Source organism: Schistocerca serialis, chromosome 4, assembly GCF_023864345.2.
Source record: "Schistocerca serialis cubense isolate TAMUIC-IGC-003099 chromosome 4, iqSchSeri2.2, whole genome shotgun sequence".
NCBI classification, from domain to species: Eukaryota; Metazoa; Arthropoda; class Insecta; order Orthoptera; family Acrididae; genus Schistocerca; species Schistocerca serialis.
The window spans coordinates 20,008,321-20,031,068 of record NC_064641.1 but is presented as its reverse complement, the minus strand read 5'-3'; the positions used below and the strand labels follow the sequence as shown (position 1 = coordinate 20,031,068).

The 22,748-nt window shown below is 42.6% G+C and overlaps 1 protein-coding gene across 1 annotated transcript in view; it reads right to left on the bottom strand.

Moving 5' to 3' along the window:
• The window catches only part of LOC126473679 (solute carrier family 22 member 7-like), a 184,623-nt gene that overhangs the window by 87,548 nt on the left and 74,327 nt on the right, over positions 1-22,748 (bottom strand). The window contains exon 4 of the mRNA XM_050100914.1: positions 17,044-17,230. Within this exon, the coding sequence (XP_049956871.1) occupies positions 17,044-17,230 (187 nt within the window). The remainder of the gene's footprint in view (positions 1-17,043; positions 17,231-22,748) is intronic.

Genomic DNA, 22,748 nt, shown 5'->3' with positions numbered 1-22,748 from the left:
TAACAACCCACTTTGTTCTGTCTTTCCCCTTGTCCTCCCTGTTGTTTCCCACACTCTCTTTGTCATTCTGTCCGTACTCATCCCAACTACATGTCCAGCAAACCTTGCCCTTTTGAGTCTGATTTCCCCAGATATTGTTCTCAACTTCCGGTACAATTCTTCCCTAGGTCTTTGCATTCACCTCTCTCCACCTCTTTTGGGACCTAGTATTTTTTAAATCGCTCCAGGCAAATGCCGGGATGGTTCCTTTGAAAGGGCACGGCCGACTTCCTTCCCCATCCTTCCCTAATCCGATGAGACTGTTGACCTCGCAGTTTGGTCTCTTCCCCCAAACAACCAACCAACCAACCTAGTATTTTTCTCAGTATTTTTCCCTGTTCTTTCTCTAGTTTTTCTTCCCCATTTCTTCCTAGTGTCATTGTCTCAGCTGCATATAATACTGCATTCCACACTGTTGCCTTGTAGTGGCTTATCTTTGCTTCTGTGAATATATTCTTTTTATTGTAACACTCTCTTGTCATACAGGAGGCTGACCTCATCTTCTTTATCCTCTCTGTTATTCCCTACATGCTCCTGTTCCTTCCTGTTAAAAATTCTCCTAGGTATTTAAATTTTTCCACCATTTGAACAGTGCCTTCCGGTGTTTCCCAGTCTGCAGTGGTGTTTAATGTCTTTGTCTTGTTATAGGCTATTCTCAGTCCCATCTTTCTGGCTACCTTACTTAAGTTGTCGAGTTGTGTCTTTGAGTCTTCTTCCGTCTCACTTACTATTGCTATGTTGTCTGCAAAGGCTAGGCAGTCCGCATGAGCCCTGCTGTCCTTTTTGTCCCCCACATGGGTCTTTGGTATTCCCATGTCGTCGTGTATTGCTCTCCACTGCCTGATCACTTTGTCCAGTGCTATATTGAACAACAGTGGTGACAAGCCATCTCCTTGTTTAACAACAGCCTTGATCTCAAATTCTTCTGACAGTGCTCATCTGAATCTCACCCTTGCTTTTTTGTCTGTCAGAATTTCTTTTATGAGATCTTGTGTAGTTCCATCAAGTCCTCTATTCTTCAGGATCCTAACAAGAGTCTGCCTGTCGATAGAGTCATATGCCTTTGTGAAGTCCACAAAGGTTATTACTGTCTTTTTGTTTTTTTAAGGCCCTATGTTCGATCAGTTGCTTCAGGATAAATATTTGTTGTATATAACCTCTTCCCTTCCTGAATCCCACTTGGTAGTCACCAACTGTACTTTCTACCTGTCGTTCTACTCTCTTGAGCCAGGTGGCGCAGTGGTTAGGCACTGGACTCGCATTCGGGAGGACGACGGTTCAATCCCGCGTCCGACCATCCTGATTTAGGTTTTCCGTGATTTCCCTAAATCACTCCAGGCAAATGCCGGGATGGTTCCTTTGAAAGGGCACGGCCGACTTCCTTCCCCATCCTTCCCTAATCCGATGAGACCGATGACCATGCTGTCTGGTCTCCTTCCCCAAATCAACCAACCAACCAACCAACCATTTTGTATCCGACCTCTGGTAGCGATATTCCTCTGTAGTTTGCATCTCTCTTGTCCCCCTTCTTATGTATTGGTACTACAATTGCATTCTTCCATCCTTCTGCCAACTTCTTTGTTCTCCGGACTTGGTGGATTGTGTTGGTCATGTTGTCTATTGCTTTGTTGCCTCCCAACTTTATCATCTCGGCTGCTATACCATCTTCTCCAGTTGCCTTATTATTCTTTAGATCACTTATGGCATGAGCAACTTCATCCCTGGTTGGAGGGCGCGGCTCAATTCCATAGTGCGATCCATTCCATGACCTAAAAAATTTTTTTTTGATGGGATGGCTCGTGTCCATCCAGTTATGCAACTGAAGTTGTTAGACCCAGAAGATGTGTGGGGATACAGACACCTTTGGTAGCCACCCCTAACATGGAGTACAGCCGCTACCTGATATGTTTCAGTGGCCATTCTGCTCTCTCTGCCGTTGGGAAGTGACGTTCCTCTTCCACCTTCGAGACCATTGGCCGGGATTCACCTGTAACCCTACGTAGGGGCCCTAACTGGGTGCTACCATCCGGAGCCAGATGTACCCAGGTTATTTTGCAAAGCTGTTACTCCTCCCCCTCCTCCTTCCCCATGAATTGCAAGATGGGACCCCGGGCGTGGGACTGGCAATGGAGGAGTTTGTATAGACCCTCTATATATTCCTTCCACCTTTCTGCTTTCCCTTCTTTGCTTAGAACTGGGTTTCCATCTGAGCTCTTGATATTCATACAAGTGGTTCTCTTTTCTCCAAAGGTCTCTCTAATTTTCCTGTAGGCAGTATCTATCTTATCCCTAGTGAGATATGCCTCTACATCCTCACATTTGTTCTATAGTCATCCCTGCATAGCCATTTTGCACTTCCTGTCGATCTCTTTTTTGAGACGTTTGTTTGTAAGTAAAGCAGGCAAAAAGGAGTACAAAATTTCTGTATGTGAACTTGATAAATGTAAGTATGTTAGATCCATGCATACCAGCCATGGCCTTCATTTAAATCACAGTGGGAAACAATTTTTGGTTGAAGAAATCTGTCGTTTAGCAAATTTGAGTCACAACAGGCATAGTATGGAAGCAGTCCAAAGTACTTTGGACAAATGGGTCATATAGATCACGAATACGACATTTAGTAATGATGTGGAATGTGTAACTTTAACAATAATTTTCTTTACACAAAATAATTAATAATTTTTTTACAGTTACTACTTCATATCTAAGAATTCATCTATTGAGTAGAAGGAGTTGTCATTCAGAAATTCTTTTAATTTGCTTTTAAATGTTGGTTGGCTATCTGTCAGACTTTTAATATTATTTGGCAAATGACCAAAGATTTTTGTGGCAGTTTAATTTATCCCTTTCTGTGCCAAAGTGAGATTTAATCCAGAGCAGTGAATATCATCCTTTCTTCTAGTGTTGTAGCTACGCACGTCGCTGCTATTTTTGAATTGCAGTGGGTTATTAATGACAAATTTCATAACGGAATATATGTATTGCGAAGGTACTGTGAGTATCCAAAGTTCCTTACATAAGTGTCTGCAAGGTGATCTTGGGTGGGCTCCAGCTATTATCTGATTACACACTTTTGTGCAATGAATACTTTCTCTCTTAATGACGAATTGCCCCAAAATATGATGCCATTTGAAAGCAGTGAATGAAAATAGGCATAGTAGGCTAATTTACTGATATGCTTATCACCAAAGTTTGCAATAATCCTAATAGCATAAGTAGCTGAACCTAACCGTTTCAGCAGATCGTAAATGTGTTTCTTCAAATTCAATTTCTCATCAGTACACACACCCAGAAATTTTGAGTATTCTGCCTTAGCAACAGACTACCGTTCATAGTCTATATTTATCAATGGTGTTATGCCATTTACTGTACAGAATTTTATAAACTGTGTTTTCTCAAAATTTAGTGAGAGTCCATTTGCAGAGAACCACTTAATAATTTTCTGAGAGACATTATTTGCAATTTCCTCAGCTGATTCTTGCTTCTTGGGTGTGATTACTATACTTGTATCATCAGCAAAAAGAACTAGCTTTGCATCTTCATGAATATAGAGTGGCCAGCCGTTAATATGTATTAAGAACAATAAGGGACCCAAGACTGAACCCTGTGAGACACCATTCTTGGTACCTCCCCAATTGGAGGGCTTTGCTGATTTTTGCAGACTTATCTGTTTTGTTAATTTCAATCTTTTGCATTTTTCCAGTTAAGTATGAATCAAACCATTTGTGCACTGTCACACTCATACCACAATACTTAAGCTTATCTAGAAGAATTTCATGTTTCACTCAATCAAAAGCCTTTGAGGGATCACAAAATATCCCGATGGCTGATGTTCGGTTATTCAATGCATTTCATATTTGATCAGTGAAAGCATATATAGCATTTTCTGTTGAAAAGACTTTCTGAAAACCAAACTGACATTTTGTTAGTACTTCATTTCTACAAGTATGTGATGCTACTCTTGAATACATTATTTTTTCAAGAATTTTGGATAAAGCTGTCAGAAGTGAGATTGGCGGTAGTTGTTAGCATCAGATCTATCCCCTTTTTTATGCAATGGTTTAAAAATTGCATATTGAAATACGCTATCTGGAAAAATGCCCTGTTTCAGTGAGCTACTACATATGTGGCTGAGAATCCTACTGATTTGCTGGGAACAAGCTTTAAGTACTCTGTTGCAAATGCCATCAATTCCATGTGAGCTTTTATTTTGAGTGAATTTATTATTTTCCTAATTTCAGTAGGAGAGGTGGGTTGAATTTCAATTTTATCAAATTGCATAGGTACTGCCTCTTCCATATACTGCCTTGCATTTTCTAATGAATAGCTGGATCCTATTTTCTCTACAACACTGAAAATGATTATTAAAAATGTTTTCCGCTTCTGACTTCTTGTTGTGTTTGATGGAAATACAGTCTGTCTTCCTGTACTCTCGGTTGCCCTGTTCCCCTTTTCAAAATATTCCAAATTGTTTTAATTTTATTATCAGATGTGCTAATCTCAGACATAATGCACATACTTCTGGACTTTTTAATAACTTTTGTTAATACAATGTAGTAGTTTTTATAATGTTTCACTGTTTTGGGATCACTACTACTCCTAGCTGTAAGATACGTTTCCGTTTTCTGTTTACAAGATATTTTTATCCCTTTAGTAAGCCATGGCTTTTTATATAGTTTCTTACGATTATATTTCACTGTTTTCTTAGGGGAACTGTTTTCAAATATATTCACAAAGGTATCATGAAATACCTACCCCCATGAACCATGGACCTTGCCATTCGTGGGTAGGCTTGCGTGCCTCAATGATACAGATGATCGTACTGTAGGTGCAACCACAACGGAGGGGTATCTGTTGAGAGGCCAGACAAACATGTGGTTCCTGAAGAGGGGCAGCAGCCTTTTCAGTAGTTGCAGGGGCAACAGTCTGGAAGATTGACTGATCTGGCCCTGTAACACTAACCAAAACGGCCTTGTTGTGCTGGTACTGCAAACGGCTGAAAGCAAGGGGAAACTACAGCCGTAATTTTTCCCGAGGGCATGCAGCTTTACTGTATGGATAAATGATGATGGTGTCCTCTTGGGTAAAATATTCCGGAGGTAAAATAGTCCCCCATTCGGATCTCCGGGTGAGGACTACTCAAGAGGACATCATTAGCAGGAGAAAGAAAACTGGCGTTCTACGGATCGGAGCGTGGAATGTCAGATCCCTTAATCGGGCAGGTAGGTTAGAACATTTAAAAAGGGAAATGGATAGGTTAAAGTTAGATATAGAGGGAATTAGTGAAGTTCGGTGGCAGGAGGAACAAGACTTTTGGTCAGGTGAATACAGGGTTATAAATACAAAATCAAATAGGGGTAACGCAGGAGTAGGTTTAATAATGAATAAAAAAAATAGGAGTGCGGGTAAGCTACTGCAAACAGCATAGTGAACGCATTATTGTGGCCAAGATAGACACGAAGCCCATGCCTACTACGGTAGTTCAAGTTTATCTACATCTACATCTACATTTATACTCTGCAAGCCACCCAACGGTGTGTGGCGGAGGGCACTTTACGTGCCACTGTCATTACCTCCCTTTTCTGTTCCAGTCGCGTATGGTTCGCGGGAAGAACGACTGTCTGAAAGCCTCCGTGTGCGCTCGAATCTCTCTAATTTTACATTCGTAATCTCCTCGGGAGGTATAAGTAGGGGGAAGCAATATATTCGATACCTCATCCAGAAATGCACCCTCTCGAAACCTGGCGAGCAAGCTACACCGCGATGCAGAGCGCCTCTCGTGCAGAGTCTGCCACTTGAGTTTATTAAACATCTCCGTAACGCTATCACAGTTACCAAATAACCCTGTGACGAAACGCGCCGCTCTTCTTTGGATCTTCTCTATCTCCTCCGTCAACCCGATCTGGTACGGATCCCACACTGATGAGCAATACTCAAGTATAGGTCGAACGAGTGTTTCGTAAGCCACCTCCTTTGTTGATGGACTACATTTTCTAAGGACTTTCCCAATGAATCTCAACCTGGTACCCGCCTTACCAACAATTAATTTTATATGATCATTCCACTTCAAATCGTACCGCACGCATATTCCCAGATATTTTACAGAAGTAACTGCTACCAGTGTTTGCTCCGCTATCATATAATCATACAATAAAGGATCCTTCGTTCTATGTATTCGCAATACATTACATTTGTCTATGTTAAAGGTCAGTTGCCACTCCTTGCACCAAGTGCAGATATTCCTGCATTTCGCTACAATTTTCTAATGCTGCAACTTCTCTGTATACTGCAGCATCATCCGCGAAAAGCCGCATGGAACTTCTGACACTATCTACTAGGTCATTTATATATATTGTGAAAAGCAATGGCGCCATAACACTCCCCTGTGGCACGCCAGAGGTTACTTTAACGTCTGTAGACGTCTCTCCATTGATAACAACATGCTGTGTTCTGTTTGCTAAAAACTCTTCAATCCAGCCACACAGCTGGTCTGATATTCCGTGGGCTCTTACTTTGTTTATCAGCGACAGTGCGGAACTGTATCGAACGCCTTCCGGAAGTCAAGGAAAATAGCATCTACCTGGGAGCCTCTATCTAGTATTTTTTGGGTCTAATGAACAAATAAAGCGAGTTGGGTCTCACACGATCGCTGCTTCCGGAATCCATGTTGTTTCCTACAGAGTAGATTCTGGGATTCCAAAAACGACATGATATGCGAGCAAAAAATTCTACAAGAGATCGACGTCAGAGATATAGGTCTATAGTTTCGTGCATCTGCTCGACGACCCTTCTTGGAGACTGGGACTACCTGTGCTCTTTTCCAATCATTTGGAACCTTCTGTTCCTCTAGAGACTTGCGGTACACCGCTGTTAGAAGGGGGGCAAGCCAACTGGCTCTGCAAGTGATGAAGAAATTGATGAAATGTATGATGAGATAAAAGAAATTATTCAGTTAGTGAAGGGTGACGAAAATTTAATAGTCGTGGGTGACTGGAATTCGAGAGTAGGAAAAGGGAGAGAAGGAAACATAGTGGGTGAATATGGATTGGGGGAGAGAAATGAAAGAGGAAACCGTCTGGTAGAATTTTGCACAGAGCATAACTTAATCATAGCTAACACTTGTGTCAAGAATCATGAAAGAAGGTTGCATACATGGAAGAATCCTGGAGATACTAGAAGGTATTAGATAGATTATATAATGGTAAGCTAGAGATTTAGGAACCAGGTTTTAAATTGTAAGACATTTCCAGGGGCAGATGTGGACTCTGACCACAATCTATTGGTTATGAACTGTAGATTAGAACTGAAGAAACTGCAAAAAGGTGGGAATTTAAGGAGAAGGGACCTGGATTAACTGAAAGAACCAGAGGTTGTGCAGAGTTTCAGGGAGAGCATAAGGGAACAATTGACAGGAATGGGGCAAAGGAATACAGTAGAAGAAGAATGGGTAGCTCTGAGGGACGAAGTGGTGAAGGCAGCAGAAGATCAAGTAGGTAAAAAGACAAGGGCTAGTAGAAATCCTATGGCAACAGAAGAAATATTGAATTTAATAGATGAAAGGAGAAAATATAAAAATGCAGTAAAGGAACCAGGCAAAAAGGAATACAAATGTCTCAAAAATGAGATCGATAGGAAGTGCAAAATGGCTAAGCAGGGATGGCTAGAGGACAAATGTAAGGATGTAGAGGCTTATCTCACTAGGAGTAAGATAGATACTGCCTACAGGAAAATTAAAGAGACCTTTGGAGAGAAGAGAACCACTTGTATGAATATCAAGAGCTCAGATGGAAACCCAGTTCTAAGCAAAGAAGGGAAAGCAGAAAGGTGGAAGGAGTATATAGAGGGTCTATACAAGGGCGATGTACTTGAGGACAATGTTATGGAAATGGAAGAGGATGTAGATGAAGATGAAATGGGAGATATGATACTGTGTGAAGAGTTTGACAGAGCACTAAAAGACCTGAGTCGAAACAAGGCCCCGGGAGTAGACAACATTCCATTAGAACTTTTGACGGCCTTGGGAGAGCCAGTTCTGACAAAACGCTACCATCTGGTGAGCAAGATGTATGAGACAGGCGAAACACCCTCAGACTTCAAGAAGAATATAATAATTCCAATCCCAAAGAAAGGAGGTGTTGACAGATCTGAAAATTACCGAACTATCAGTTTAATAAGTCACAGCTGCAAAATAGTAACGCGAATTCTTTACAGACGACTGGAAAAACTGGTAGGAGCCGACCTCGGTGAAGATCAGTATGGATTCCGTAGAAATGATGGAACACGTGAGGCAATACTGACCCTACGACTTATCTTAGAAAATAGATTAAGTAAAAGCAAACCCACGTTTCTAGCATTTGTAGACTTAGATAAAGCTTTTGACAATGTTGACTGGAATACTCTCTTTCAAATTTTGAAGGTGGCAGGGGTAAAATACAGGAAGCGAAAGGCTGTTTACAATTTGTACAGAAACCGGATGGCAGTTATAAGAGTCGAGGGACATGAAAGGGAAGCAGCGGTTGGGAAGGGAGTGAGACAGGGTTGTAGCCTATCCTTGATGTTATTCAATCTGTATATCGAGCAAGCAGTAAAGGAAACAAAAGAAAAATTTGGAGTAGGAATTAACACCGTGGAAGAGAAATAAAAACTTTGAGGTTCGCCGATGACATTGTAACGCTGTCAGAGATAGCAATAGACCTGGAAGAGCAGCTGAATGGAATGGACAGTGTCTTGAAAGGAGGATATAAGATGAATATCAACAAAAGCAAAATGAGGATAATGAATGTAGTCGAATTAAGTTGGGCGATGCTGAGGGAATTGGATTAGGAAATGAGACACTTAAAGTAGTAAAGGGGTTTTGCTATTTGGGGAGCAAAATAACTGATGATGGTCGAAGTAGAGAGGATATAAAATGTAGACTGGCAATGGCAAGGAAAGCGTTTCTGAAGAAGAGAAATTCGTTAACATCGAGTATAGATTTAAGTGTCATTTCTGAAAGTATTTGTATGGAGTGTAGCTAAGTATGGAAGTGAAACAAGGATGATAAATAGTTTCGACAAGAAGAGAATAGAAGCTTTTGAAATGTGGTGTTACAGAAGAATGCTGAAGATTAGATGGGTAGATCACATAACTAATGAGGACGTTTTGAATAGAATTGGGGAAAAGAGGAGTTTGTGGCACAACTTGACAAGAAGAAGGGACCGGTTGGTAGGGCATGTTCTGAGGCATGAAGGGGATCACAAATTTAGCATTGGAGGGCAGTGTGGAGGGTAAAAATCGTAGAGGGAGACCAAGAGAAGAATACACTAAGCAGATTCAGAGGGATGTAGGTTGCAGTAAGTACTGGGAGATGAAGAAGCTTGCACAGGATAGAGTAGCATGGCGAGCTGCATCAAACTAGTCTCAGGACTAAAGACAACAACAACAACAACGAAAACATGAGATAGATTAAATTTTAAATTAGCATATTTCACTGTTTTCTTAGGGGAACTGTTTTCAAATATATTCGCAAAGATATCATGAAACAGGTTAAATTTTAAATTAGCATCATGTTCCCTGTACACTTCAACCAAGTCTAAGTGTTGCAACCATTCCCTAAAATTTTGAATTGTTAAATAGTTAATATTATATATAAAAACAAAGATGAGGTGACTTACCGAACAAAAGCGCTGGCAGGTCGATAGATACACAAACAAACACAAACATACACACAAAATTCAAGCTTTCGCAACAAACTGTTGCCTCATCAGGAAAGAGGGAAGGAGAGGGAAAGACGAAAGGAAGTGGGTTTTAAGGGAGAGGGTAAGGAGTCATTCCAATCCCGGGAGCGGAAAGACTTACCTTAGGGGGAAAAAAGGACAGGTATACACTAGCACACACGCACATATCCATCCACACATACAGACACAAGCAGACATATTTAAAGACAAAGAGTTTGGGCAGAGATGTCAGTCGAGGCAGAAGTGTAGAGGCAAAGAAGTTGTTGAAAGACAGGTGAGGTATGAGTGGCAGCAACTTGAAATTAGCGGAGATTGAGGCCTGGCGGATGATGAGAAGAGAGGATATACTGAAGGGCAAGTTCCCATCTCCGGAGTTCGGATAGGTTGGTGTTGGTGGGAAGTATCCAGATAACCCGGACGGTGTAACACTGTGCCAAGATGTGCTGGCTGTGCACCAAGGCATGTTTAGCCACAGGGTGATCCTCATTACCAACAAACACTGTCTGCCTGTGTCCATTCATGCGAATGGACAGTTTGTTGCTGGTCATTCCCACATAGAATGCATCACAGTGTAGGCAGGTCAGTTGGTAAATCACGTGGGTGCTTTCACACGTGGCTCTGCCTCTGATCGTGTACACCTTCCGGGTTACAGGACTGGAGTAGGTGGTGGTGGGAGGGTGCATGGGACAGGTTTTGCATCGGGGGCGGTTACAAGGATAGGAGCCAGAGGGTAGGGAAGGTGGTTTGGGGATTTCATGGGGATGAACTAACAGGTTACGAAGGTTAGGTGGACGGCGGAAAGACACTCTTGGTGGAGTGGGGAGGATTTCATGAAGGATGGATCTCATTTCAGGGCAGGATTTGAGGAAGTCGTATCCCTGCTGGAGAGCCACATTCAGAGTCTGGTCCAGTCCCGGAAAGTATCCTGTCACAAGTGGGGCACTTTTGTGGTTCTTCTGTGGGGGATTCTGGGTTTGAGGGGACGAGGAAGTGGCTCTGGTTATTTGCTTCTGTACCAGGTCGGGAGGGTAGTTGCGGGATGCGAAAGCTGTTTTCAGGTTGTTGGTGTAATGATTCAGGGATTCCGGACTGGAGCAGATTCGTTTGCCACGAAGACCTAGGCTGTAGGGAAGGGACCGTTTGATGTGGAATGGGTGGCAGCTGTCATAATGGAGGTACTGTTGCTTGTTGGTGGGTTTGATGTGGACGGACGTGTGAAGTTGGCCATTGGACAGGTGGAGGTCAACGTCAAGGAAAGTGGCATGGGATTTGGAGTAGGACCAGGTGAAACTGATGGAACCAAAGGAGTTGAGGTTGGAGAGGAAATTCTGGAGTTCTTCTTCACTGTGAGTCCAGATCATGAAGATGTCATCAATAAATCTGTACCAAACTTTGGTTTGGCAGACTTGGGTAACCAAGAAGGCTTCCTCTAAGCGACCCATGAATAGGTTGGCATACGAGGGGGCCATCCTGGTGCCCATGGCTGTTCCCTTTAATTGTTGGTATGTCTGGCCCTCAAAAGTGAAGAAGTTGTGGGTCAGGATGAAGCTGGCTAAGGTGATGAGGAAAGAGGTTTTAGGTAGGGTGGCAGGTGATCGGCGTGAAAGGAAATGCTCCATCGCAGCGAGGCCCTGGACGTGCGGAATATTTGTGTATAAGGACGTGGCATCAATGGTTACAAGGATGGTTTCCGGGGGTAACAAATTGGGTAAGGATTCCAGGCGTTCAAGGAAGTGGTTGGTGTCCTTGATGAAGGATGGGAGACTGCATGTAATGGGTTGAAGGTGTTGATCTACGTAGGCAGAGATACGTTCTGTGGGGGCTTGGTAACCAGCTACAATGGGACGGCCGGGATGATTGGGTTTGTGGATTTTAGGAAGAAGGTAGAAGGTAGGGGTGCGGGGTGTCGATGGGGTCAGGAGGTTGATGGAGTCAGGTGAAAGGTTTTGCAGGGGGCCTAAGGTTCTGAGGATTCCTTGAAGCTCCGCCTGGACATCGGGAATGGGGTTACCTTGGCAAACTTTGTATGTGGTGTTGTCTGAAAGCTGACGCAGTCCCTCAGCCACATACTCCCGACGATCAAGTACCACGGTCGTGGAACCCTTGTCCGCCGGAAGAATGACGATGGATCGGTCAGCCTTCAGATCACGGATAGCCTGGGCTTCAGCAGTGGTGATGTTGGGTGTAGGATTAAGGTTTTTTAAGAAGGATTGAGATGCAAGGCTGGAAGTCAGAAATTCCTGGAAGGTTTGGAGAGGGTGATTTTGAGGAAGAGGAGGTGGGTCCCGCTGTGACGGAGGACGGAACTGTTCCAGGCAGGGTTCAATTTGGATGGTGTCTTGAGGAGTCGGATCATTAGGAGTAGGATTAGGAGCATTTTTCTTCGTGGCAAAGTGATACTTCCAGCAGAGAGTACGAGTGTAGGACAGTAAATCTTTGACGAGGGCTGTTTGGTTGAATCTGGGAGTGGGGCTGAAGGTGAGGCCTTTGGATAGGACAGAGGTTTCGGATTGGGAGAGAGGTTTGGAGGAAAGGTTAACTACTGAATTAGGGTGTTGTGGTTCCAGATTGTGTTGATCGGAATTTTGAGGTTTTGGAGGGAGTGGAGCTGGAAGTGGGAGATTGAGTAGGTGGGAGAGACTGGGTTTGTGTGCAATGAGAGGAGGTTGAGATTTGCTGGAAAGGTTGTGAAGGGTGAGTGAGTTGCCTTTCCGGAGGTGGGAAACCAGGAGATTGGATAGTTTTTTGAGGTGGAGGGTGGCATGCTGTTCTAATTTACGGTTGGCCTGTAGGAGGATGCTCTGAACAGACGGTGTGGATGTGGGAGAGGAAAGATTAAGGACTTTTATTAAGGATAGGAGTTGACGGGTGTGTTCATTGGCTGAGTTGATGTGTAGGTGAAGGATTAGGTGGGTGAGGGCAATGGATTGTTCAGTTTGGAACTGGTATAGGGACTGATGGAAGGAAGGGTTGCAGCCAGAGATGGGAACTTTGAGTGTGAGGCCTTTGGGGGTAATGCCAAATGTCAGACAAGCCTGAGAAAATAAAATATGCGAGCGTAATCTGGCTAGGGCGAAGGCATGTTTGCGGAGGGAATGTAAATAAAACTTAATGGGGTCATTGTGGGGGTGTTGTGAGGGTGACATGGTATTAGAAGGTGGAAAGTGTAACATGAGGTGAAATGAAAATGAAAATAAAAATATATGGGGAGAGATAAAGGTGAACCGGAAAGAAACTGGAGCTCTGGAATGAAAAAAGGCGAAAAGGTGTTGGTTACAGATGGGCTATGTTGGACTTGGGTTGGTAGACAACAATGTGCATAAAGGTTAGGTGGTTGTGTTGCCGCCAAAACACGTTAAAGGACGGAGAAATTCGGGAAAATTTCGAAAAAACTGCGTGTAGTATATTAAATGGAGTGGTATTGTGGTGGCAGATTATGAAAATGAGGCTAACAATTGTCTGACGAAGAAATAATGGCGTTAAAACCTGTGGGAAGCGGCTAAAAATGATCAGTGATGTGGGAAAAACGGAAATGGAAATAAAGCGAAAGTTATTAGAACTGGCCGAAATGGTTGTTTAAAAGGTGAAAGGAGCTGTTTGTGAACTAGAAACGGTGGATATTATAGCGGCGGTAGTGCTGAAAGCGGCAAAAAAAAAAAAAAAAAAAAAAATATTTTTTTGGTTATGGTTTGGAAGTGGGTTACGTATTATTGAGTATATATATAGGCGGGATAAAATAGTATAGCAGATTACGGTAAAAAGGAGAAGGTGAATACAAAGTGAAACTACTGGCAAAAACAGAAAGAGGAAAATAAGACGACAGAAAAGATTTCAAAATGCAACAGTGACAATAACAAACGTAATTGTTGGATCAAATTAATGATATCAATATAATGGAAGGAAACATTCCACGTGGGAAAAATTATATATAAAAACAAAGATGAGGTGACTTACCGAACAAAAGCGCTGGCAGGTCGATAGATACACAAACAAACACAAACATACACACAAAATTCAAGCGTTCGCAACAAACTGTTGCCTCATCAGGAAAGAGGGAAGGAGAGGGGAAGACGAAAGGAAGTGGGTTTTAAGGGAGAGGGTAAGGAGTCATTCCAATCCCGGGAGCGGAAAGACTTACCTTAGGGGGAAAAAAGGACAGGTATACACTAGCACACACGCACATATCCATCCACACATACAGACACAAGCAGACATATTTAAAGACAAAGAGTTTGGGCAGAGATGTCAGTCGAGGCAGAAGTGTAGAGGCAAAGAAGTTGTTGAAAGACAGGTGAGGTATGAGTGGCGGCAACTTGAAATTAGCGGAGATTGAGGCCTGGCGGATGACGAGAAGAGAGGATATACTGAAGGGCAAGTTCCCATCTCCGGAGTTCGGATAGGTTGGTGTTGGTGGGAAGTATCCAGATAACCCGGACGGTGTAACACTGTGCCAAGATGTGCTGGCTGTGCACCAAGGCATGTTTAGCCACAGGGTGATCCTCATTACCAACAATAGTTAATATTGCATTTTAATCTTGCAAACTGCTTTGTAAAGTGGAATCGAAACATGGGGGAACTTGTATATATGTAAAAGAAAATGTAGATTATAAGAGTAGAGTCTCTTTTTGCAAACTAGGGTGTGAAACAGTCTTTGAAATCTGAGCTGTTGAGTTAATGTCTAAAAAAACTTATTATTTTGTGTGTCTATAGATCTGTTAACAACACAGGTATTTTTTTCAAAAAACTGGACCTTGCTTTAGGCAAACTCAAGACAACTGGGAAAACAGTGATAATGTGTGGAGATTTTAATACTAACTTTCTGAGCCACAGCCTTCATAGGGGTTGCAGGTCTGGGCCCCTGTAATTATTGTCATGTTGTTCTTGTTTTGATTTCTCTTGTAAAAGCATATTCATTTCACAAATGTGTTAATTTGTAAAAAAAAAAAAAAAAAAATTATGATTATATATTGTTAAACAAACAGGTTGCATGAAAATAAAGTTACAGTGGTAGGTCCTCCCTTCCGCATTTTCCTTAATACCAGTGTGGCAGAACTGCCAGAAAATATTAATATCTTTGCCTTTTTTGTACTTCGTTTTACTTTACTTTGGTTGTTGACCAGTTGGTGTGAGACATTCGTGAGGCCGTAAAGTACTTTCGCACAGATATTGAGCCCAACTTGTGACAGTTTACACAGATCACAAGCCCCTTGTCGAGGCTCTCCGCAAACCAACATTAGATGTACTACCCAGAAGGTTCTGCCATATGGATTTAGTATTACAATATGTTTCAGACTTTCAATATATCAGGGGTAATGACAATGTTGCAGCAGACTACCTGTCACGCCTGTCCTCCCCGAAGACAGCTATTGATCCTCACTGCTTACACGAGCTCCAGCTATCCGACCCAGAGATACAGCACCTTCTCTCTGACTCTGATACTTCCTTACAAATTGCTCTACTTCCCTTCCCTAATGATTATTGCTCTTTGTATTGTGACATTAAAACAGGTCATCCTCGTCCTACAGTCCGCTCTTAGGAAAGACGTTTTCGACACAATCCACAATCTCGCTCACCCGAGCATTCGCGCGACTACACGCCTCATTACGGAGAGATACGTTAGGCCTAATGTAAAAAGAGATTGTAATCAGTGGGCGAGAGCATGCATACCTTGCCAGAGAGCCAAAATACACAAACATACTAAGCCCCCATTAGGCAGATTTACTGTGCCCTCAGGTAGATTCAGTCATGTCCACTTGGACATTGTCGGTCCGTTACCGATAACAATTTCCGTTACTTACTGACCATGATAGATCGTACCACATGTTGGGCCGACGCTATCTCCATTGCGGACATTACGGCCGACACTGTAGCTAACGCTTTTGTCCACCATTGGCTTTCTCGTTTTGGTTGCCCTACTTCACTTACCACAGACCAGGGGAGACAATTTGAATCTAATCTGTTTAGTCGCCTCTGTCAACTGTGTGGTATCAACAAATTCAGAACTACAGCCTATCACCCGCAATCTAACGGCCTAATAGAACGATGGCACCGTACCCTGAAGGTCGCTCTCATGTGTCATTCTTCCTCTTGGACTGAGGCACTCCCCTGGGTCCTTTTAGTGTTGAGGACGGTTTTCAAAGAAGACCTGAAAGCGTCAGTTGCTGAGATGGTATACGGAGAAAACCTCGCACTTCCGGCGGATTTTCTCGATGATTCTCCTCTACTTCCCGAGGATCAACTTCCCGAGTTGGTACGACAGGTTCGACAGCATATCACCAAGTTACGTTTTCTGCAACCTCGATCGCATGCTACCCCTCTGATTTTCATTCACCCACACCTCAGTTCTTGTAACTATGTGATGCTTAGAGAAGACGCCGTGCGTCCACCCCTTGCTCCACCCTATACTGGCCCGTATGAATGAAAGGGGATGAGATGGACAGAGAGAGGGAGAGGAGGAAGAGATGGACAGAGAGAAAGGCAGGAGTTGGATGGAGAGTGGTGGATGAAGGAGGTGGACAGAGAGAAGGGGAAGGAGGGAATGGACAGGGGAAGGGATAGTGGAGGCGGATAGAAAGAGGAGGATGGATGAGTGGACTAATAGAAATGAAATAAATACGTACCAGGGTACTCATCTGTTGTCGAATATAAATTTAAATTTTGGGGATTTTTTCTGAAGATCTTTGCCTGGAAAGTATCCTATGATGATGCAAACAGTGGACGAGGAGTAGTTTGAAGGGGAAGAAAATGAAAGCTTGTGAAATGTGGGGATACAAAGGCATATTGAAGATTACATGGATAGATATAACACCTGATGAAGTTGTACTGAATCAAAATAGGTAGAAAGTATTTTATGGCACAATTTGATTAAAAAAAGGGACCAGGTTATAGGACAGATCATGAGACATCAAGGAATCATTAGTTTGGTAATGGAAGAAAGTGCAGAACAAAATTGAAGAGAGAGAGAGAAAGGACATATTACAGTAAACAGGTTCAAATGGGTGTAGGAAGCAGAAGTTGTGCAGACATAAGGACGCCTGCATAGGATGGACTCGCGTGGAGAGCTGCATCAAACCAGTCTTCGGATCATAACAATAACGACATTGCTGAAATTCCTGTGAAGTTAAATGTGTGATGTGATATCTCAGATTTTCTGAGATTTATCAATGGTGTGCATCCAGATGATCATCAGAGTAGTTTTTTCCATTTTAGAGCAATATTTGGGAAACAGTAACTCATCTGAATGCCTGGAAGTGCACCATTAACAAATGTGTGATGCTTTGGCACTCACCGACAGCCAATAAAGACTCCTCCATTGGCCCGGCCGCACCAGAGACGAGTGACTCTGCCAGGATGAAGAGCGGCAGCACGTGCGGAGCGAGCATGACCAGCAGCCTGCTGACCACGTGGGCTGACAGGCACAGCAGCTGCTGGGGGCGTCGGCCGTACCTGTCAGCAGCAAGAGTCATCTGAACCACCTGTGTAAGCGTTAGACAACACAAAGACAGAAAAAACCACAACACCAAAAATGTAATTAATGAGGAGTAATGAAATTTTGGAAATATATTTGTGTACATAACACATTTAACTGATTAACACTGCAGGATCACAAGTTAATGTAAGTGCGAGATAAGCCATTCCAGATGTGAAATGCTGATACATTAATCAGTGGTGTAATCAACAGACTCTTGAATGCAAGCATGCAAATGTGCACGAATTGTGTTGTACAGGTGCCAGATGTAAGTTTGTGGGATGGAGTTCCAGGCCTGTTACATTCAGTTGGTCTGTGCAGGGATGGTTACTACTGTTTGTGGTTGACGCATGATGTCTCACATGTGCTCGACTGGAGACAGATCTGGTGATCAAGTAGGGAAAGGCAACATGTCAACACTCTGTAGAGCACGTTGGGTTACAGCAGTGGTTTGTGGGCGACCATTATCCTGTTGGAAAACACTCCGTGGAATGCTGTTCGTGAATGGGAGCACAATAAATCACCAGATGGACATACAAATTAGAAGTCTGGGTGTGTGGGATAACCACGAGAGTGCTCCTGCTGTCATACAAAATCGCCCTCTAGACTTTAACATCAGCTGTAGGTCCAGTGTGTCTTTCATGCAGGCAGGTTGGTTGCAGGCCTCTACTGGTCTCCTTGTGTCCAACACACTGGCCCCACTGGCACGAAGGCAGAACCAGCTGTCATCAAAAAACACAACAGACCTCCACCCTTCTTTTCAACGAGCTCTCACTTGACACCACTGAAGTTGCAGATGGCAGTGGTTTGGGATCAACGCAATGCGTGCTGCATAGCATCTGAGTCCAATTTGTAACAGTTAATTGTATCACTGTGGTGCCAGCTGCTGCTGCAGATGTAGTACGGTGTGCCAGAGCCATACACTGAACACACTGGTCTCCCTTCTCGGTAGTGTCACGTCATCTGGAGCCCAGTCTTCTTACAAGTGTACGTTCTCGTGACCACTGCTGCTAGCAGTAATGTACAGTAACTACATTCCTGCCAAGTCTTTCTCCAATACCACAGCTTCTTGTAACCGTATTACACGACCTTGTTCAAACTCAGTGGACTGTTGATAATGGCGTCTTCATTGTCTTGAAGGCATTATTGTCAAACATCGACTCACCACGTTCAATCTCAGAGTCTCAAAGGTAAATAATGATCACTACGATTACAACACATATTTAAAGTGAACTTGAATTTGCGTCCTCATACTACTAGTGCCATTCTTATGCAACTATCATAAAATTTTAACAGACGTGTGAAACATGCCTACTACTTTTTGTTTATGTCACAAAACTTCTTGGTAGTGCAATATTTTTTTTTCCGCAGTGTACAACTGGTAGATACAATCATTAATCATATGATTATAATTTATAAAGAAAATATCCTATTTATATGTTGATTGACCAAACAGTGTGGGATAAAAATAGTTGTATAAGGTTTACTCATGATGCTGAACAGAGAATGAGAGTCTTAGTGAACACAGTTGTGTAGTTATCATCCATTTGGCAAAACCTTTTTAAGAAGACTGAAGAAGAACTGAAACCAACCATAATCCACAGCCCACTTAATCAAACCTACGTTTACACTTTTATTTTGTCACGGCAGAGTAGGTAGCGGTGTGCCCATCTGCACTGGTCACAATACTTGCAGAATTTTCATTAATTTTCTCAAGAACTACAGCTGGCAATGCACCTAGGTGGCGAACGTTGCCCGCACGTTGTTGCCAAAGCCTTCCTAGGCACCGGTGATTAAGAACAGAAGGTGAGGATGAAAAGGGTGCACCACAAGTAGCAACACGGGAAGTGATCTATCAGATAGCCAGATATCAAAGGGAACCGCAGATCATTAGCAGGAAAGGTGCTAAAAAAAAAAATGGCTCTGAGCACTATGGGATTTAACTTCTGAGGTCATCAGTCCCCTAGAACTTAGAACTGCTTAAACCTAACTAACCTAAGGACGTCACAAGCATCCATGCCCAAGGCAGGATTCGAACCTGCGACCACAGTGGTCGCGCGGTTCCAGACTGTAGCGCCTAGAACTCCTCGGCCACTCCGGCCGGCTGAAAGGTGCTACAGAATGCAAAAATATGTTGTTAAAGTAGTCATGATTTTAAAGTTAACAAACTGCTACTGCTGTGAAATATGCAAGGCAGAATTTGTCAATCTTGTCAGTTATGTTTTTTTAGAGTTAATGTGTAAGTAACTCAGTAGTACTAAAGGGTTACTAGAATGGCTATGGTTATATATGAAGACACACCAGGCAGTATGGTGTTTGAGACTGATGACTATTAGTAATGTACGTTATTTGTCTTGTGTCAATGCTTTGCCTTTATAACGACTTAACTCTGTTGTGTACACATTCTGTGAGGTGTTGAACATCTGTGGAGGAATGGCATGCCATTCATCCTCAAGAGCCAAAACCAGAGAAGGAAGTAATGTTGGATGCTGGGGGTCTAGAGCCTAAAACACTCAAGACAAGCCACAAATGCAGATATACATCACATCACAGCAAAAGTAATCCAAGCATTGCTATGTCCAATTGGACCTGTATGACATCCACTGAAAGAGAACTTACCAACCAACAAATACATGAAGATCAGAATGGAGGGAGGTTTGTTCAGTCACTTTCACTTTTTTATTATTAATTGTCACACAGCCCATTGTCAAATCAAGGCTCTTTATCAGCTTGAAAACTCATCACAAAGGTGTTCCACTGGGTTCAAATCAGGACACTGTGTAGACCGGTCTATTTCAGGAATGTTATTGTGCATAACCATTGCCTTACAGATGATGTTTTATGACAGGGTCCATCAACTGTAAACTGTTCCTTAACTGTAGGAAATGCACAATGGTGTAAAATCTGTTCATATCCATCTGAATCTAGTGGTTTCTCCAGCACAACAAGGAGACCACACTCTTTCCATAAAAGGCGTCACCTCACTGTAACACCACCTGCTTCGTGCGTTATGGTTGGCAGTTAACGTTCTTCATACATTCGCCATATCCAGACATTTGCATCAGAATGCCACAGTATATAGTATGATTCATCACTCAAAATCACTTGCTTCCGGTCATCCACTGCTCAGTGACACACGTCTTTACACCACCTCAAGTTTCGCTTAATATTGACTACAGGAATGTATGGATTATTAGAGCCTGCCTGACCATTGTACCTCATTCTTTTTAACTCCCTATGCACAGTCATTGTGCTAGCCGGACAGCTGGTACACTTCGGAACTCGTGAATTATTCCTTCTGCTGATTTCATGCAATTTTTTTACAACCACCTTTCGTAGTGCTCATTGGTCCTTGTCCCTCAGTACAGGTCTGCCTGGTGTTGGTTTAGCGGTGTATGTTCCTTCGCATTTCCACTTCACAGTTGACTTTGGTAGCTTAGAAGGACTGAAATGTCCCTCTTGGATTTGTTACAGATGTCATTCACTGACTGGACCGTCTACTGACAACACGATACAGCTAGCCGTACTTTATACTGGAGGCCCACCCTCGTGACATCTAGTCATCAATTTTGTATTATGTGGAGGTGTCCAGATAATTTTATTCAGAAAGAGTATGTTGGAAAGTGGGTTTAGACTGGCCATCGGAGGATTTGGACTTACCTCTGTACCAGCAGAAAAATGCTCTTGTTATAACAAAAGAGACAAGTATATTCCTCTTTAAAAGACTCTCACAGCAAAGTTGGGAACCAGCTGCCACAATCCTCATTCTGCCTTCCTCACAAAAAATTTTGGCATGCAAACATTTTGCGCCTCTTTGACATGGAACATTCTGAGTCCTTTTACCCCATCTCTCTTTGTATTTAAGATAAGCCTTTGTAGTCCCATCTCGCTCTCACTGACACTGTCTATATAAACATGTCTCTCTCCAATTGTCTCCTTTTTCTCCCACTAATTTACAACATATCCCATTGCCAATGTCTCCTCTCTCTCTTTCACTGCCTCTTTTTGTCTTTCTTCCCAACTACTTCTGTCTCCACCATATCTCAACAGCTCAAAAGTTCTGGGGGGGGGGGGGGGGGGAGACAGACAGACAGAGAGGGAGAAGAGAGAGAGAGGGCTTCAACTTACTTTTCCCCATGCAACCACATGCTTAAAATTTTGGTACAGTACGTACCTTCCCCTACACCTGCTTGTTAAAGGTCACCAGTCTGAGAGGGTGTAGACACCCCCCCCCCCCCCCCCCAAGCCTATGTATGGACAGACCTCACTTAACTATATTTTTCATTTCCACTGTCTCATCTCTCTTTTTCTCCAACTACATCTATCTCAACCCATCTCTCTTTCTCTCTTACTGCCACTGTCTCTTACTGACCAGTATTATCTCCTCTCTTTAACACCCACTGTTACTGTCTTTATCAGTCTCTCTTTCTCTTTCCTTGCCACATTTTCTCTCCCACCATCAATGTCTCATCCCTCTTTCTCTCCAACTGGCATTGTCTCTTCTCTCTTTCGGTGTCCCCATCTCTCTCTGCTATTATCATTCAGCACAAAAAGCGCGAATATGTTCATATGCCAAAATTTTTAGTGAGAAATGTCTGAGGCAGTTGGTTTCCCAGTTTTCTGTCAGAGTCTTTTTAAGAGGAAAGTATTCACCATTTTTGTGCTCAGGCAGGAAATTTTTCCGCTGGTTTCCATCTTTCCCTGCTACAGCAGTGTATGCTACTTACATAAAATGAATTCTGTAGGTCAGTGCTGTTCTGACAGTTTATTTATATAGTTCCACACATTTACATACTTTGACGCATATTAAAAGTAATTAAGTATGCAGAATATAAGGTTAACCCAAAATTGTTTGCTTTACATTTTTTCTTAATAATTTGCTCATTGATCGCAATTCATCGAAAATGCCCAGCTTTTGATTTGCATTGTAAAAGAGTAAAAAAGTTATTAGAAATATTTTAATGAATTTTCTGTCTTTCCAGTTTTAAATAATTTTGGCAGTCATTTTAAGTTCTTTTTAGGCATGTTAAGACCTTCTTTAGCCTATTTTTTGAATCTACTGTACCACTCGGGGCATATCTGTAGAGGTGAGAAGTGCCCATTATACAGGGACTGCACATCATGAAGTTTTATTAGTGAAAAAATGCTGATCAAAAACATCATGTTTGGTGGCATCTGCACCCTTGCGATGACCCTTAAACTCTTGCCACGTATTCATTGCGTCAGTGAAAATGACATTTATGCTCCAAACTGGATATTACATAAGTACAGTAACTTTGAACCTCTTCTCCTCGGTAAGGGATAATGATATAAAAAAAAGTTTTGATATTCCTTGAGAATACTATCTTAAGAATATATGGTAAAAATTTTGATGACCTGCCACGAATAGAAATTATTATAAGCCGCCTAAGGACCATCCTATGCCACACGTAATTCTAAAGGGCAATTGATTTGCAAAAGTACCTTGGCTGGAGGAAGTGTGAAATGTTTTAACATTGATCTTGTGCTATAGGATAGCTGCACTA